Source organism: Bos indicus x Bos taurus, chromosome 4, assembly GCF_003369695.1.
Source record: "Bos indicus x Bos taurus breed Angus x Brahman F1 hybrid chromosome 4, Bos_hybrid_MaternalHap_v2.0, whole genome shotgun sequence".
In the NCBI taxonomy this organism is placed as follows: Eukaryota; Metazoa; Chordata; class Mammalia; order Artiodactyla; family Bovidae; genus Bos; species Bos indicus x Bos taurus.
Window position 1 is genome coordinate 25,604,675 of NC_040079.1, and position 18,594 is coordinate 25,623,268.

General features: G+C 49.6%; 1 protein-coding gene across 1 annotated transcript; it reads right to left on the reverse strand.

Moving 5' to 3' along the window:
- Window positions 1–3,242: 3,242 nt before the first annotated feature.
- On the reverse strand, window positions 3,243–10,433 carry LOC113891215 (carboxypeptidase A1). Its single transcript, XM_027538986.1, has 10 exons — window positions 9,826–10,433; window positions 9,301–9,382; window positions 8,602–8,835; window positions 8,255–8,356; window positions 7,418–7,519; window positions 7,111–7,221; window positions 6,434–6,524; window positions 5,725–5,924; window positions 5,127–5,211; window positions 3,243–3,535 (listed from the first exon to the last, which is right to left on the reverse strand). The coding sequence occupies exons 1-10, from the start codon at window positions 9,888–9,890 to the stop codon at window positions 3,348–3,350; spliced, it is 1,260 nt and encodes a 419-aa protein (XP_027394787.1). The 5' UTR covers window positions 9,891–10,433; the 3' UTR covers window positions 3,243–3,347.
- Between the last annotated feature and the right edge of the window lie 8,161 nt (window positions 10,434–18,594).

An 18,594-nucleotide genomic window follows, 5' to 3' on the forward strand; every position in this document is an offset into this window, starting at 1 on the left:
CCACCTCTGGCCCCAACAAGGAGATGCTGGTACCCTGCCCTTGGTAGGGCACTTACTTCCAGCTCTGTCTGGAATATAAACTTTTCCAAAAGTAAGACAATTACCTTGTTCAGGGCGACAGCAGAAGAAATGAGTTTAGACAAATTATGAAAAAGAATCTGGGCACAAATTAAGATGGTCATATAGATGTTTGATTTTGATAATAAGTTGATACTAGGTAACGTTACCCACAGGTGATCTGGTGTGTTTGAGTAGCTTCTTTCATTGCAAGAAACTCAGAAAAGTGTAAAGAGGAAAAACCATCACCTAGGGTAACCACGATTATTATTATTGGAGAATATCTACTTCCAGGCATAGTGGGTATATGTTTTCCAAACAAAAATGAGATTCATACTCCATATACTATATTATAGCCTGCTTTTTAAAAAACTTTGTGGAAATACAAATCATATGCCATAAAATTCACCCATTTGAAGGATACAGTTCAGTGGAGTTTAGTAAATTTACAGGGTTGAGCAAGCATTACCACAATCCTATTTTAGAATATTTCCATCATGTGACCAGCTTGTCTCACTCAGTATATTGTGACCATTTTTCCATATCAATCACAGACTACAACGGCTTCCCAATATTCCATTATGTAAACATGTAATATCCATATTAATACTGGTATCTATCTAGGTTCTTTTCTATTTTATTTAAATTTTTATTATTGCAATGTTGTACATGTGTTTATTTGAACTTCTCAGGGAATTTTTATAAAGTAAATTCCTCCAAGTGGACTTACTGAGTCAAAGCAGCAATATGTTGAAATGTTTTATTTATATCACCAAATTCCCCCTGGGAAGGTGGTATAAATTTATCCTCCCACCAGCAGTATATGACAGGTCTTATTTCTTCATACTCTTGATAATACTGAATTGTCAGTCTTTCTATTCTTTATCTGATGGGGAAAAAAATAATATAGTTTTCTTTAATGTACAAAAAAAATTGCCCAGAGAAACAGTATCTTTCTCTTATCAACTTTTTGTATTTCTTCTTCGGGGAAGAAATCTTCTATTTTTCTTTTGAAATGTTAAGTCTTTTTTTTTTTAACCCCTTTTACTTATAAAGGCTCTTTTCCTCTCAGGGTTATTAATAATTTTTCATATATGCTGTATGAGTTTCTAAAATTATCATTTCTCTTTTAGCATTGTTTTATTTAGAAAATAAAAACTTTTAATCCATAGATTTATAAAAATATGTATCTGCAAAGTATAAAGTTAAAAAATTTTAATTTATTTCCATGTCTCCATTTGAGAAGCATTTATTAAGTGCATGATACGTGTCATGTACTTGGCCAGTCACTAGAAACCGAGTGTTGAGCAAAATGGCACAGTTCCTGCCCTCGTGGCATTTTCATTCTGGTGCTATGCTTCTTGTCTTTTCAGCTTTCTTAATACTTTTACTTGTTCAGAGCATTACTTTCTAAATTGCAGCTCAGGAAAATTCAAAATAACTTGCAAGCCTACAAAAATACAGACTATAAAAATGAAAAGTTTTCTAGTAAATGTGGAGAACATTTGTTCAACAAATATTTATTGGGTATCTGTATGTCAAGTACTTCTGAGGGTTTTGCAGACTGAATACCAAACCAAGTGGCCTCTGCTATCAGGGAATACAGTTTACTTTAGATTAAGCAATTCTATCCTGGATCCCTAAGTAATCCAGTTTTAATAAGAGGATACACTATCTTGCTAACTTAATATTTTTTAATTTATCAGTCTGTATTAAGCAGTGAGATCAGTTTTTTCCTTGTCTTTTTTTTTTTTTTGCTGAGCCATCACAGTGGGTTTCAGCTTATCTACATAAATTGAAGGGAAATGCTTCCCAAAAGATAACATGAAGGAAGGGTTATAAAATCTTTAGATCATCTTTCTGTAAAGACTGAAACACCGTTTCACCTTGCCTCATAAACTTATATATGTGTAAGTTTGTGTGTACTATATGTATAGTCAGCCTCATCCTTTTTATTTTTCAGAATGTTTGGTAGAAAAACATAATAAAATAAAAAATGAATGGTGTGTAATACATAAAAATTTTTAATCCCTATTTTGTATACCTGAAACTAATATATATATATTGTAAATCAACTATACCTTAATTTTAGAATATCAAAGATTATTTTAAAAACTCCAAGATGAAAATTCCTTAATGGGCCCTTAAAAAAAAGCATTTGAACTTCAGGCTACTGTATGTGAAAAAGACACAAATTTTTAAGTCACTGGAGTTGGAAGCATTGTACTTTGTCTGGCTGATACAGGGAAAGGCTGCCATCCTTACCCCAGCTTTGGGGAGCTACCAAGCCATCCCCCTACCTCAACTTCCCAGTAACTTCTTAGGACTGACTCCCTACTCCACAGTCACACCTTAAGAGATCTGGAAGAAATGAATATAGATTCTTGCTTTGAAAAAAAGTTGAGATATATGCTACGTGTTTGTGGTGCTAGCCACTAAGGTGATATCGCAGACACCAGAATCACCAAGCCCAAGGAGGGAAGCCAAGTTCTAGGCGCTGAGGAGGCGATGTATCAAGAGGAGAGTCTTACGTTTGAGAAATTCTGCAAATGATCAGGAGCGGTGGCAGGTGGGAGAGGAGACGGGGTGCAGACAGTGTACTAGAGATGCTAGAAAGCGTGTGGCAGTGAGAAGTAAACTACTTCTGTCTCTAAAGGCAAAGTCTTTGCGATAAACTTCAATTAATAAAAATGCCCTGGGATTGGTGTTTGTTTTTTATCTTTAAATGATTCCGTTTAACGCAATTGTTTTCTTCCAATTTAGTTCAGGAGTGGGAGACCATATTTTGCTGTATAGAAAGCTTTGCCTGACTGTGACATCCATCTGGGAAAGCAGTGACCACCAGGATTATTCTATTTCATACTCAGGGTTATTGCTTTTGTAGATGAATGGATCCAACTAGCTAGACTATTGTACAAGCTGAATTCCTTACCACGGCGGGGTGCTGGGCATTTGGTTAGCAGCTGTGGCTGCTGCTTGCTCCTAAGGTATGAACAAATCACCCCACTGAAGAGCTGAGCTCAGGGTGGTCTCATTAAAACAGATGCCACTTGGATACAACTTCACAGGACCTTGGAATGCAGGGAAGTTTAAGGGTCATCTAGTCCAACCACCCACACATTTCCACTGAGATCTGCAGGAACTAAATTACTTCTGCCCCAGCTTGAAAAGACAGACATGCCACATGCATCCCCACACGAGAGTCCATTCTGTTCCATGTACTCTCAGACTTTATTTGGTTGCCTGGGTAGGGCTGAAGAGGAGGAGGAAAAGAGTGCTGGAGGGCTGGGTCAGTAAAGGTTATTCAACGTGTGCTCCATGATGGTCAGAACCCCCAGCCACGTCTCCTGGGCTGTGGGGATGATCTGGGAGGCTGGCAGCAGGAAGCCATAGCGCCCCGTGTCCCGGAGTTCAAAGGTGAAGGAGTACTTGATGCCTTGGTTGTAGGACCAGTCAATGCTGCCTCCACTGGCTTGGTCTGCGGCAGGAGCAGAACCGGCAGAACAAGGTCACTCACTTGAAAATATTTGCATGGGCCAAGCTAACAGTCCCAAGCCGAGAGCCTCATGCAGTGTCGACTGGAGTCAGCCTCTGTTACCTTCCGGCTCTTGACCAAGCAGCCTGGCTTCCTCCCAAGAAGCTCCCCTGAAAGACTGCAGTCCAAGAGGCCCAGAGAGGCAGACCAGCAATGGTTCTCCTCTCACTAGGGTGTGCAAGGAAGCTCCCATGATTTTGAAAGCCGCCTCCATCTAATAGTAGCTTGGGTCAAGCCCCCACATATTCCAGAGTTGCCCACTTGGGTAACCAGGATTGTCCCCCAGGGTCCTGCTCTGCAGGGGGAAAGTGCAAAGGGCCAGAGTCATAGCAGAAGCCCTCGGCTGTCTTTGGCAGACAGCTCTGCAGTAGATAAACAAAGCTCCTGAGGAACTGGGCTGGGGAGGAGGAGGTGGCTCCAGGTCAGAATTGAACCCCACAACACTCTGAACAAAGCAAAAACCTTTTCATTCAGGGTTGAAACAGTCTCCAAACAAACTCTAAACAGTCCAAAAACAAGGCCAGCCAGAGGTGAGATGGTCACCCCACTTGCCCCCCAAAACTGGGCAATTGGGGCAGGAAGTCAGACATGTGTCCCTGTGCCCTGCTTCTTCAGGACTCTTCCCTGAAGAGTGAACCCCAAATTTGCTGTATCCCCCCAGGGCCCTACGGAACCTCCTCCACCCCCGACCTGTCTCTGCTGCAGCCAGTGAGTCTCTGCTCTTCTGGCTGTTCCCAAAGCACACCACCCCAGAGCACGTGGTAGGGACTTTGTTCTAGAAGATTTCTCTGCCTAGAATCTCTTCCTCAAATAGCCTCTTGGCTCCATCCCTCATTTCCTTCAACACTTGCCCAAATTTTGCTCTCACTGAGGCTCCTGCTTCCGTCCCACTTCTACCCCCATTACTTGAGTCCCCTCACCCTGTCCTGGGAGTTCTTTTTCTCCTTAGCATTGATCACTTAACACACAATATCATTTCCTTATTCATGTTTATTGTCTAGAATAAATTGTCTGTCCCTGACTAGAATAGAAGTCTGCTTATTTTATTCCCAACTGTATCTCAAGCACACAAAACAAGCCCTAGTGTATCGTAGGTATCCAATAAACATTTGTTGACTTAATTCTATTTGATACATTGCATGGATAAGTAAGCTGAGCAAAGATAAAATATATTCTATAATAGATGGGCATTGGAGGAGAAGTATTTTTTAAGTTGAATTTCTTGGGGGATCTACAAGGCCAGCAGAACTCTCTACCTGCTCCATGTATGAAGCTGGATTTAACCCCAAGATAAGGGGACAAGAGTTCTCAGAGGAACTGAAGTGTTCGTCTGAAGGTATCAAGGAAAGCAGAGTTCACGTCAGGAAAGGGCCCGCTGCCCACCAAGCCAACAGTCAGCCGGGGCCATTCTCCTTGTCCATGCTCCCCACATTGGGGCACCCCTGGCTACTTCCTCCGGGAGAGACACTCCCGTAGGCAGGAAAAGTCAACTGAGCTTCCTCCCAGGACCACCCACGAGACCGTGCACACTTACAAATTGTTGTGATGATGCTGCCATACTTGTAGCTGGTCCCATACAGAGACTTCAGGGCCTCAACAGCGGACTTAGCCACCTGATTCTGGAGAAAACGCCAAGCAAGATGACTTGTCACGGCCAGCAACCCCAGATCCCCCATAACCACAGTGCCAGGGTATCCTGGGGGCTGGCAGGGTGACCCAGGAGCACACGCCCTGCAGAAGCCCACCCCCAGCAGACAGCATGGAGCCCACTGGGCCTTGCAGGGTCAGTCTCAGGAACTCAGAAGCCCTATGATTCTGAGCTTATGGGCTGTCTGGCTGGTACGTCACTGCCCTTTGGTCATTCTGCAGCTCCAAGTGTGAACTTGTGGTCCTAGCTCAAAGTCCAGCCCTGCCCTTTGCTCTGTCACGTGACAAGAGTGACTGAAGCACTCTGTGCCTCAGCTTCCCAGGCGGAGAGTCTAATCAGCCTTGCTGGTCTTCCCAAGCCATCAGGGGTCCGTGGGAGAAAGGGGTGCCAGGCACAGCGTAGGCCCTCATGCCTTCAGCAGGTTTGATGGGCCCGCCCAAAGCTGCCTTTGGGATGCGAGGGCAAGCAGACCTCAGGTACATACCAGCTCAGTCTTGTCAGGGATTGATTGTGTTGTGTAGCCATAGGGATAGAGGAGGAGCTGGGAGTAGCTGTGGATGGAGAGGAAGGCCTTGAAGTTCCCATGGTCTTTCACAAAGTCCACGACGGACTTGACCTCCACTTCAGAATTGGCATACTTGCCATGATAAGTCTCCGAGCAGGGGCTGCTGCTGGCTCCTGCCTCTGTGGGAGGGGAGAGAGGAGAGCTGGCATTCTTTATACCTGAGTAGTTGGTTTCCAGGGGCTTCTGGTCTTTGCACGAGGTGAGATGTACGAGGCCTAACCCCCACCCTGGATAAGGAAAGGGCAGAGGCCTTTTATAACCTGGGGGTCCTGGGCCTCCCTCCCCAGCCAAACTTGGACAGAGCTGATGAACACACCCAGAGAGGTAAGAAGGGTCCTCATGTGAGACTGCTCCCTGCAGTGCAGTGACCACGGACGGAAGGGGCTGAAGTTAGACTAGAAAACCCCTGGATGGGTTTCAGACCTCAGATCCATTGGGAGGACTTTCCTTTTACTGGCAAGTAGGTCTCAGAGGCCACCTTCCTCACTGAGTACCTTGGAGGAGGGCCCGGCATTCCCCACGTGCCCCCATGGCAGGGGCAGGAGCAGGGTGGAGCAACAGGACAAAGGATGGTAAAAAACCATTCTGGGGGTCCCGTCCCTGCTCCCCAAACCACACTGGGCCTTACTCCCAAAGCCGGCATCCCAGTTCCGGTTGGCGTCCACCCCAACACAGAGGGAGCTCGACGTGACAGATCGAGTCTTGCGCCACAATCGATTCTGAGAGAGGAAAATGGTTAGCCACCCCATAGGGGTCACAATCAACACAGAGCTTGGGTGTGGACACAGTAGGGGATCAGAAACCATTTACAACTGGTTTTCAGGGAGGAAGATCTGCAAAGGAGGCTCTTGGCTGAAGGAAAATGGAGGAGATGATAGGTGGCACTTGGCAGAGGGTTCTACTGGTGGAAAGTGAAGAAGGCATGTGGCATTCCCCCAACCCCATACATAGCTGATTGGTCGCAAGTTGTCCCATAGAAATAAAATAGAAGCAGGAAATAATTTCTGGGGAGTATGTCTCCACTGGGGACAGTTCTGTCCCCCACAAGCTGGAGATGTTTTCAGTTGTCTCATCTGGGGGCTTGAGGAGGTCAGAATGCTGTTTACGCAGGACAGCTCCCGACACACCAAGAATTATCTGCCCAGACTGTCAAGAATGCCAAGGTCAAGAACCCCTAGTCAAGGAGAAAAGGTCTGTTTGTCCTTCCCTCAACTTCTAGGGGCTGAGATTAGGGGAGAGTAGCTTGTGGGGCTCAGAGGACAGAGGCTTGCCCCGCTTCCCCCAAGAACAGGTGAAGGGCTATACCTGGCTGTGGGTGAAGGCAAAACCATCAGGGTTGGTGACAATCTCCAAGAATATGTCCATGCTGTCAAGAATGGCGGTGAAACTCGGGTCCTGGCCGTAGTCTTCTGTGAACTGGGATCAGGGGGAGGGCGGTGTTAGGGAGCAGAGGGGCAGAGCAGGCCAGGCCATGCATCTGCTGCACTGGACCAATGGATGCCTGCCCTTAGCCTCCCTCTGCTTCCAGATGGGAGGCAGGGGCCAGGGCTCCTGTGGGCCGTGGATACCAATGCACCACCAGCTGAGAGCACCCTCACCTCCCCAGGCTCACCTTCTTTGCAAACCAGACCCCAGTGGCCTGGGTGATCCACTCCCTGGAATGGATGCCTAAGTCGATCCAGATGGCTGGACGGTTGCTTCCCCCAGTGCTGAACTGGATGAGAAGAACAGGAAATAGTTCAGCTGGGGCCCCATCTCACCCCCCGGAAAGGGAGTGCACCCTAGGCTGTCTGGTCTCTGTACCCCAGGTTGAAGCTCCATCTGAGGGGCCATCACTCAGGTGGGAGGCGGAGGTGGGTCTGGACAGGGATCCTGCAGAGCCTAGCTTCCTGCCCTCAGCTCAAGTGAAAGTGAAAGTCGCTCAGTTGTGTCCAACTCTTTGCGACCCCATGGACTGTAGCTTGCCAGGCTCCTCGGTCCATGGAATTCTCCAGGCCAGTATACTGGAGTGGGTAACCATTTCCTTTTCCAGAGGATCTTCCCGATCCAGGGATCAAACCCAGGTCTCCCGCATCACAGGGAGATTCTTTACCATCTGAGCCACCAAGGAAGCCCAAGAATACTGGAGTGGGTAGCGTGGGGCAAACATGACTTGGCCAGACTCCCGGGCCCCACCGTGTTCCCAGGCCCACACATAGCTCTGTCGAAGGTCACGAGCAAAACATTTTATTTGGACTACCCAACTCTGGGATACTTTGCACAATGTGCCACCTTACTGGGAACAGGGGAGTCACCTAAAAGTTTAAATTGTGTGTACAGGTGTGTGTACACCTGTGCTACACACGGAGTCTGTATAACCGTGTTTTCTGTCACCCTGGGCTTATGCACAGATGCGGGCATCCATTCTTGAGGAAGTGCCCACATACATGCACTGGCATGCACCCATTACCTTCAGCACGTAGATGGGACGGCCTTCATAGCTGCTGCCAATCTGGAGTTTGCTGACAAGCTGTGGGTGCTCGGCCACCAGCAGGTCCATGAAGTCATAGATCTGAAGGGGCAGAGGAGGGAAGGCTGCCTTCATGGCTTCCGAAGGGAGCCTGGATGCCTCGCTTAGCAGCTCCCTGAGCGAGCCTGCTGTGAGCCCTGAATGTGGAGCAGCTGCAACCCAGAGCCTCCAGGCAGCGTGGAGACAGGGCAGAGGCCACACACATCCAGGCTGGCCCTGATGTGATCTGCCAGTCTGACCAAGAGCTTGGTGCTTGTGGGGAGCAGTGCCCTCCCGGGGTCCCTTACCTCATCCAGGGTGTGGTAGGTGGCGTAGTTAAATGTGTTGGTGCTGCGGGCCCGGCTCTGGGAGGCGAACATCTGCTCCTGCTCCTCGTCTAGCAGGGACTGCACGTCCTCGATCATGATCCTGTATCTGATGCCATGGGCTTCCAGGAAGACTTTAACAGCCTGGAGGCTGGGGAAGGGCACTCGGACGTCGATGGGGGAGCCTGGCTGGCCAGGGCCCCTCCAGAAGTCCAACTGGGGAAGACAAAAGCCACTGTCACTGCGGGCTGGGGAAGGGCACCCATGGGAGGGAGCGTTGGCGCCAGAATTTCCCATATAACTGAGGATAGGGCATGAATATGAGGGGAAGAGGATGAAGGAAACCCCTGGGCATGGCACAAAGTCGTCTGGTCAAGTGAATGGCCCAGGAAGCAGAGTGGAGGGGCTTGGAGGCAACAAGGGAGAGACAAGAACTAGAAGTTGGGATGGGGGAGGGTGGGGGAGGCCCTTTTGTTCAGATGCGCAAAGGCAGCAAGATTCCAGAATTGGGAGGTTTAAATCACATCCTAACAGGGATCATCGGTCCCATGGCTCATTCCTGGGTGGCTGGGGAGAAAGAGCCCAGGTCCCAGGTGGCCCCAGGTGGGTGGAGGTCTGGGGCAAGCCCGTCTGCTCTCAGAGGTACCCTGGGGCCTCAGGGCTGCTCCCACGTCCTCTGACCTGCAGGTGCTCCAGGTCCTCCAGCTCCTTCACCGTCTGCACCTCGGCCTCATCGGCGGCAGTGATTCGGAGCACCTGGTGGCTGGGCAGAGCGGGAGGGGAGGCTGAGGGCCTGAGCAGCTCCTACGGCCATGCACGCTCCCCAGGCGGGAGCAGGGGGGCTGGGCCAAGCAGGGGAAGCACAGGGGATCCCAGCAATGGGAGGCCTAGGCTACCTGGAACCTTCTAGACACTGCTGCTGTCACCGCCCCAGCTTAGACTCTTTCTCTCTCCAAAGACCTCCAGGCCGCCTCCTGCCTCCTCTTTTGAAAATTCCTCTTCAGGGCTCAGATTCTCCAGGGCTCACGAGGCTGTCCTGAGAGACTGGACCCTTTCTCAGCCCTGGTCCCCCGTCAGCCTGCCTTCTGGGATGTGCTAATTTGCTACCCTCTGGCCATCTTCCCATGTATCTCCCCCAGGCGCTGGCTGGCGGACGAATGCTCCCCCATCTCTCCTCTGAGCACCCCCTCCTCTCCATGCTCCTACCCCACAAAGTCCTCTTTGCCAAGGGCAGCCCCCAGCAGCACACTCAAAATCAGCAGCCCCTGCATGCTGCAGTCAGTTGGGAAGGTCAGCTGATGCGGAGAAGGTCCTGGGGCCTTTTAAACTCTCCCAGGACAGAGGTCTCCCAGCTAAGCCCAAGCGTAGTCCTTCTGCTCACACCTGGGCCCTCTCCCACGGGCAGCGGGGAGGAGAGTTCCGGGCTCTGACACCGGCCCACCCTCCATGATAAAGTGGCAGGGAACAGGGCAGCTGGAGAGATAAGCCAGGCCTCAACCTCTGGCCATGAGGGCCCAGCCTGGGCCTGAGGGTCAGCTAGGGCTTGAGGCCTCCCAGCTGGAAGCCTGCTTGCCCACAGACCCTCCAGTCCTATTACTGACCCGGCAATGGAGAAGAAGCCGGGACCCTGTAGCCTGGCCGCACCAGCTGGGGCCTTGTGTGGGGTGTCCCCTTCTCCCACGTTCCCGAACGCCAGCTCTTTTGTTCCCACGAGAGAGCAAGCTGGGAGCCAGACTTGCTGGCTCCTCAACCACCCTGGTTTTGTCTAGGGTCGCCTGACCTGTAAGGGCACAGCCCTGGGAAGGAAACTTCCCAGCCCCACTCCCACCAGTCTCGGCGGCCTTGTGGGAATCAGGCCACAACACAGGAGCAGAAGCTCCCCTCCCTCCCTGCCGCTCCAGGGCTTTGGGAATCAAGGGTTGCCCTCGGTGGGAGCTGTAATCAGATGTCCTCTGAGCAGAAAGGGTGATGGTGGGAACCAGGGCCAGACCCCTGTGGGGACTGCACAGCGTACAGGATGCTGACCTCACTGAAGAGACATCTAACACAAATCCACCCTAATCCGCAGGGGTCAAGCGGTTCCCTCGCGGCATCTGGGGGCCCTGGTCTGCGTCAGGGCCTCAGGCTCAGGCACTGATGAAACACCAAGGCAGCCCTTTCTGGTTTCCATCTGTTCCTTCTGCCTCTCCAGCCCACCCCCTACCTGGCCAAATTTCCTAGGCCAAGGCAGAGGGACCCATTGTGTTTACCGACAACTCTCCCAAACATAGCTCCGGGAAGGTGATAAAGCACTGAATTCATCCTCAACAGATGTTGAGCCTCCATGAAGACTGTTCCTTTCTATACTCTGGCAGCCTTGCCTGGCCTCCACACCCCAGGGAAATCTTACCTCCTCCCTGAAGCTTCCTCTGGCTTCTCTCCCACCCCTCTGTCCCGTCTCTGAATGAATGCTCATCTCTTTGCTCATTCATCCTTCTGGGCCTGGTCCTCCGCTCCACCCTGATATGATGCCCAAGATAGATGGGCCCCTGATCTCATGGAACTTGGTCTGATGGGGCACACAGAAGTAACCAACTTGCTTGTATTCTCTCAAGTTTTCCAAGATGCTTTCGGTCACCGAGACAGAATTAAACACACATGACATTCATGGGGAGACATACCCATGAGAGATAAAGGGGAGGGGGAGAAGAGCCTTCACTCGCTGCAGAACTGACATCTGGGAGAGGAGCAGAAGGCAGATTGGGTGGAATTCAGGCAGCAGCACAGTTCTGAGGACATTTCAGCCAGGCCGACGTGGAACCTTGGAGCCAACACGGCAGCTCAGGGAATCCTGTCTCCGACAGGAACGCTGGTACTAGAGCTGTGCTGTGCTCGGTCACCAGCTGAGAACAGCCCAGGGGACACGTGGCCTCATCACACCACAGCGATGGGACCATCGGGCCACTAGGCTCCCCAATGACTTGTTAGGATGCTGACAGAGATCTAGTGGGAAAGACAGAAATAACCAGCCAACGTGTTGGTTCTCCAATAGGTCTCCAAGAAGTTGTCATCAAGATAGGATGAAACATGCAAGACACTCCTTGGGCTGCTCTCCTTGCTATAGGAGACCTGAGCATCGCATTTTCCATAATGTGGTGTGAAAGGCACCAGGAGGGCTGTGGACTCAGAACTGTGGACCCAGCCAAGAGTGTCCAGCAAAGACTTTACCAAGAAAGTGAAATCTGACCTGGGTCTTGATGACTGGATTTTGCCAGATAGGGCAGGGAAGTGATGTTTATCACACTGTTTGGTGCTTGAACACAAACACACATTTATTTCTCCTTAATCATTCCTAAAGTGTTATTTCTGTCTCCCCAGTGAGACTATACACTTCCTGATACCAGGAACCATGTCTCACCCATCCCTCATAGTCCCCCTCATCTCCTAAGTATCCTACAGGGCTCTCAAGATGTTCTAATCGGACCCCCACACCCCCACCCCAGGAAAGGTTTTGTAGAGCCTTTCTTTAGTTTGCATTATGAAAACAATATTTCTCTTTTTAAGTCAAAAGCTGCCCTATAGTTTTTAATGTTTCATGCACACTACCCATGTTGAAGGGGGTGCTGGCTAATTCTTGGTCTTTTGTGAATTCCCTTCAGAAAAGACAAGCCCATTGGAAAGGGGGAGCAGTAAGGGAGGGTGCCACAAGCCGAAATTAGGGTCAGCACTGAGCAGCAAGCTGAGAGCACAGTGGCAGAGGAATGTGGGTCTCAGGTAGAGGTTAAGCCTAATTTCTGGGGTCCCTCCAAATGCTGAACATTGCCTTTTGGTAAAGACCAATTTGCTGGACTGGAACCCGGGGCAGAGAGCCACAGCTCTGCCTTTCTACCCACGGGCACGTTTCACATCAGTCCAGAGTGAGGGCAAAGATGAGGGCCATTGGGCTGAAAGCTGGGGGAACAGGCAGAGCACCAAGACCTGGTCGCATGAGAAAGAAAACAGGCTGGCGTCTAGACTCAAGGACAAGCCACTGGGCAAGTGCCCGAGTGCAAACAGACGGCCCTGCTGTCACCACATCGACCGGCATTCAGTGCACTCAGTGTCCCTCCTTCCTGCTGCTGAGCTGGCTGAGCAAACCCAGAGTGTATGTGGGTGCCACCCCTCAGCAAATCACCCCATTCCCAGCTTAGGAATAAGGTCTAAGATTGAAAGTGAAATGAAAGTCATTCAGTCGTGTCTGACTCTGCAAATTCTCCAGGCCAGAGTACTGGAGTGGGCAGCCTTTGCCTTCTCCAGGGAATCATCCCAACCCATGAATCGAACCCAGGTCTCCCACATTGCAGGCAGATTCTTTACCAGCTGAGCCACAAAGGAAGCCCAAATTCTAAGATTGGTCTAAGACAGTCTTCCAAGAATCTCATTCTATTTTGCAAGTGATTGGTTAGAGGTAGGCATGTGACCCAGGTTCGTCAATGAGATATGAAGGGAAACCAGCAAGGAAACTTCTAGAAAACATTTCCCCATTCTTGAGAAGGAGATACCTTTCTCTGGACATTGTCCAGTCTGTTGCCCCACCTTTGGACTGTATAATATGAAAGAACATACATTTTGTTTTTATTAATTGGGATTTCTGTTGTTCCTGTAAAAAGCATTCTAACTGATGCACTGACTAAGGTAAGCATACAGGTATTTTTAAAGTACCTGTATTGTCAGAAGACAATAAATTTTAGCCCAGGAGAGCCTTTACGGGAAATGGAGAAAGACAGCCCTCCCGCTCTGGACAGACATCATTCCTTGTCCTAAGCAGAATACCTTTCTGCAGTGCACAAGCTGGACAAACATCCATGGCAGCCCTGTTGCCAGAAAACACCCAAGCATGGTCAATAGGAGCTCTAAGACAATGCTTAGAGATCCCCACAGCAAAACCTAGAAAATGGGTTGCTAAAGCAGCATAAGGAGACACAGTCCCCCATGTCCACTTTAGAGATCAAAGGGGGCCAGTGACAAGGGAGATCTTGGAAGAGAAGACAATGGGTGCAGTCAGAGTGGCTAGGTGCAGTAAATGCATGAGACAGCAGCTGTCTCCCTTTGGCAGGTGTGTTTAAGGTGTGTTACGTGCTAACACAGTGTGCGTGGGAAGAGACATCTATGGGAATCTGGGGCAGCCAAGTGGTGGACTGTAAAGGACATCTCTTATTTGCCCACCCAGTATCCTCCTCCTGCTGATAACAGCACCTTCATTTTCCCCGAAGGTCCACCCTTCCCAACTCTGAGGTCACGTGACTCAGGTGGACGGAGCCACCCTGCCCCCACCCCAGCTTTAGGGATGAGCCAACAAATTCTACTTCTTTCCCACAAGCTTTTTCAGGTTGGTTTTCTGTCACACATGATTGAAAAATGTATCTAGCTATAAAATAGATAACTAATAAAAACCCACTGTAAGCACAGGGAACCTTGCCCAATACTCTGCAATGGTCTGTACTGGGAAGAATCTAACAAGAGTGGAGAGATATATATATATATATAGATTCACTTTTCTGTGTACCTGAAACTAACACAACATTGTAAATCAACTATACTCCAATAAATTTTGGTTTTAAAAAAGAACCCACCTAATACAGACACTGTCTAACTTCAGAAGAGAGAAAAATGGGACAGCAATGCTTTGTACAGTGATTGCCACAAACCAGCATATGATTTAGGGAAGGTGCCTGCACATCCCTGGACCTCAGTTTCTTCATCTACGAAATGAGGGAGTTGGTCAAAATTATCTCCACAGTCCCTTACAGCTGTGACCCTTTATGATTCTAGGACATTTATATTTTTGCCCTGGGCAGAGTGGAGAGAGGTCTGCCAGGTTTGTGGGAAGGTCAGAATAGAGACAGAGGGGCCCTGGAGTTCTCAGTGGGTAAGTGCTCCCAGGGCAGCGTAGGTTGAGAGGGACCACGTCCTGCTAAGGTTGTATTAGGGAGGGCGGTCTTGGTGGGAGGCATGGAAGACAAGGAGAAGAAGGTCCATCAGCAGCCCTCCTTGAATTCTACTTTCATAACTGAGTGCCCAGTAGAGACTATTTGTTTGCTTTCACATTATGGAGCTATCACTTTAACATAGCTAGCAGTGTTCATCCTTAGAATGGAGGCAGAAATTTTCTTTGGAAGAAGAGTCACCTGCAGAAAGAAGCACTCCAGTGGGTCTTTAGGAAAAATCAGAAGAAAAAAAAAAGTCAAAATCAGAGCCCAAATCTCAGAACAGAGATGCAGAAGAGAGCGACATTGAGCGGGGGTGCCCCAAGTGCACAAGGAAAAATGTTCCTGACCCAGCCTGAAAGAGAAGCTGGGGAGCACTTGGGGGTGCATTCCTATCCTTAGCGGGTAGGATGGGCTGCCCCAGCAAAATAGGAACAGGCAGAGGAAACCACCTCTGAATTCCAGTGGCAGCAATCTCCAGCATCCAATTTAGGTGTTTTATTTTCTACATTGCATTTCCCTTCTGTGTTCCCAAGGAAAATTTCGTGAGACGTTACCCCTGGTTTTGACTCTGTTTGGGGGAATTGAGGGAGGTGGGCTGATGGGTAAGGAGGTGAGGTGCAGATGGAGAATCACAGAACTTGGTGAAGCTAGTTAGTTAGGACAGAGCAAGAGGCCGAGTGCAGACCCCGGGGAGAGGTTAGCAATGGACAAATGAATAGATTTGCAACCGTGTCATCATTCCCAAGGATGGCCCTGCATCCTGGAGGATGGACCCTCCAAAGGCAAACAGGCTGGAGCTGTTATTCAGGACACACACCCCACCAGCAAGAGGAACATGGCCTCGTTCGTCAAGCGCTGACAGGTCCCACGTCAGCTGGGTTCTCCCTCAGTTTGTACTGTGTGGCTGCCTGGGCCTTCTTATTTTTCTAAGGAAGCTTTTAAAATTTTTACTTTATCTTTCAGTAAAGTCATTTTCTCTCTGACCCTGTCGGGGCCATGCAGAGGTGAGAGGGAGGAGGAGGGGGAAGTGGACAGCACCTCGCTGGACTCCCAGGACCCCAGCCATTAGCCCATCACCCTCGGCCCCTGCCGCCCGCGCTGCCCTCACACAGGACTCTTTCACATTCCAAACTGCCTGCCTAGTTTGTTTTTCTAAGAAAGCAATAACCACAGCACATTCACTGTGGTTCTTTATAGCTCTCCATATGTATAATCGCTCTTTCTCCCTTCAGTTTTTCCAATGTTTTTTTTCTTTCAAATAAATGCTCATAAATTTTTCTGGTGAAAAGGATGAAAAACATACCAAAAAAGGACAGTCTGTTGGGAGAAAAAAAACAAGCAGAATGCAGGGGGGAAAAAGTCTTGTTTAGTATTATATACCTAAGAAATGGGGCGGCGGGGGGTGGGAGGCAGTTCAAGCTTTATGAAAAAGAGATTATTCTGTAATAGCTCCCAAACTTGCATGTCTAAGTCTTGAGCTTTTACTTGATAAACCTAAACCGCACCCCAGCCCCCGCCGCCATCACACCCTGGGCTTGCTAGAAGAGACCCCTCAGTCCCGGGGGACGGTCCCTGGCTTCTCTCAGCCATTAGGGTTATGTGGGGCCTTGGATAAGTCGGATGATCCAAAGGCCTCCAGTCTTTATAACAGCAAAGTGTTGGATTAGAAACTTTCAAAGGACTCCTTAAGCTGGAAAGTTCTATGGCTTTATGATTCAGTCAGTCACTTGATGAGCTAGAGCAAAGAAATGGATTCAGAGGTCCCTGAAAATCCTCTGCCTTCTCAGAGAAGCTGCAGCAGAGTCTGCCGGCTGCCTTTCCAATATCCATACTCCCCTTCCTCCTTGCCAGCAGAGTTCCAAGTCTGGGGGGGGGTCAGCAATGTGACCAGCTAGGAAGCAACTTTCCAGCCTCTCTTGCAGGTGGGCCTGGCCACCTGACTGTCCCAGCCAATAAGACGTACATTTAAGTTCATGGACAGTCACCTCAGCCCCTTACCCTTCCTGTCTGGAATTCAGTCATATGATGGCGACAGACTAGCGGTCAAGAGGATCGCAGAGCGGCAAAACAGAACAGGCCAGAGGGGTCAGGGTCCCCAACGCATCATGGACACACTGAACTAGCCCTGGACTGCCCACCTCAGGTGACTTGTTAAGAGAAACAAAACCTTCATCTGGTTAAGCCACAGTAAGATGGGTTTGGAGAAGGAAATGGCAACCCACTCCAGTACTCTTGCCTAGAGAATTTCGTGGACAGAAGAGCTTGGTGGGCTGCTGTCCACAGGGTCGCATAGAGTCAGACACGACTGAAGCGACTTAGCATGCATGTATGCATTAGAGAAGGCAATGGCAACCCACTCCAGTATTCTTGCCTGGAGAATCCCAGGGACAGGGGAGCCTGGTGGGCTGCCGTCTATGGGGTTGCACAGAGTTGAACACAACTGAAGCGACTTAGCAGCAGCAGCAGCAGCAGCAGCAAGATGGGTTTCTGTCACCTATGCTAAACCCACACTAGGCGGAGGAGAAGAAACACCCCTTCAATACTGAGTACCTACTGTGTGCCTGACAGGAGCCGAGCGAGAGGGAATAACCCAGACATGGTCAGTACCCTCATAGGCTCTCAAATAGCAGTAGACAGAACCACAGATAAAGAAGTCAATTAGTATCACTGCTGTCAAAGAAATTAATCAGTTCAGTTTAGTCACTCAGTCCTGTCTGACTCTTTGCAACCCCATGGACTGCAGCACGCCAGGCCTCCCTGTCCATCACCAACTCCCGGAGTTTACCCAAAGAAATAAATAAGGTTTGAGAAAAGGAAATGATAGACCTACTTCTAGTGGGTGGTCTGAGAAGGACTAGTGAGGAAATTATACTGAAGGGGAAATCTTAAGGAGCGGGACACATGAAGGAAGACGAAGAGGACACAATATTGCAGATGAGGAGGAGCAACACGTGCAAGGCCTCTAGTTGGGAAGGAGCTGAAGGAACGGAGAGAAAACTGGAGAGGCTGGGCTGATGAATAAGGCATTAAAACAAAGGTGAGACATGGCTGGCCACCTCGCAGGGCCAGCCAAGCAATACCTTGGGTGGGTTTTAAGTCACTGAAGGATTTTTAAGGGGAAAGTTACCTTTTAAGAAGACCACCCTCTGGAAAGCCGTTTCAGCTTCAACTTCAGAGGGCCTGTTGGCTGCACAGAGATCTTGCCAACGTGGCTGTGAGAATGAGTTCCTGGCCCTGGTCCTGAAGAGCTTCGAGCATGACTAGGGTGACCTGCAGGCCTGTCCCAGGCCTGCCACTCAGTAGCTGTGTGCCTTTTAAAAGCCAACGTCCAGTCTGAGTCTGAGCTTCCTCTTCTGGAAAATGAAAGACAGTACTAGCCTACCTCTTGGAGATGTGAGGAGGCAATGGGTTGAATCCCTGGAAACATTCCTAGTGTGTAGTGTGTGCCAGAAGACAGTTGATTATTTTCACGGTTACTGGGAAGCCCATCAGAGTCCATATCTGCAGCCTCTAGGACAGTGCTTCTCTGACTAGGCTTTAGCATCACCTGGGTCCCCTCCTCAGAGATCCTGATTCAGGAGGGCTGGGGTGGCCGGAGAACCTGCCGTTCCAACAAGCTCCCAGGTGATGCTGATCCTTGTGGTCTGCAGACTACGCTGCACTGGGCTAGGGTCAAGGCAGCCCCTGGGAATATTCTGGAGAAGGGTGACTGGCTCCCCAGTGTTGTAGCCACCTTCGGCCCTAATAGCAGCAGAGAGTAGGAGGCCCAAAGCCCCAGGAGTCCCTGGGAGACTTGAACATGTTCCTTCAAGTCAGGGGAGTCAGGGGAGCAGGGATCAGAGGTCCTCAGCCTTTAAGAAACCTCAGATCTTCTGGGCAAGATGGTAAAAAGGTGAATTTGGGGGCCCACCCCAGAGAGTCTGTTTCAGTCTGGGGGTGGAATCTAGCCACCTTTATGTTAAATGACTCCCTACAGATTCTGCCCTGGGCCACACTAAGACAAATGGTGACATGGTGGGTTTGGAGT

What these genes read in the sequence shown, in the direction of transcription:
- LOC113891215 (XM_027538986.1), bottom strand. Translation starts at nt 9,890, where the DNA reads ATGCAGGGGCTGCTGATTTTGAGTGTGCTGCTGGGGGCTGCCCTTGGC. An exon ending in AGGACCTGGAGCACCTGCAG is followed by an intron (nt 8,836 to 9,300) that starts GTCAGAGGACGT and finishes TGTCTTCCCCAG; the next exon opens with TTGGACTTCTGGAGGGGCCC. An exon ending in TCCCTGACAAGACTGAGCTG is followed by an intron (nt 5,212 to 5,724) that starts GTATGTACCTGA and finishes CGTTTTCTCCAG; the next exon opens with AATCAGGTGGCTAAGTCCGC.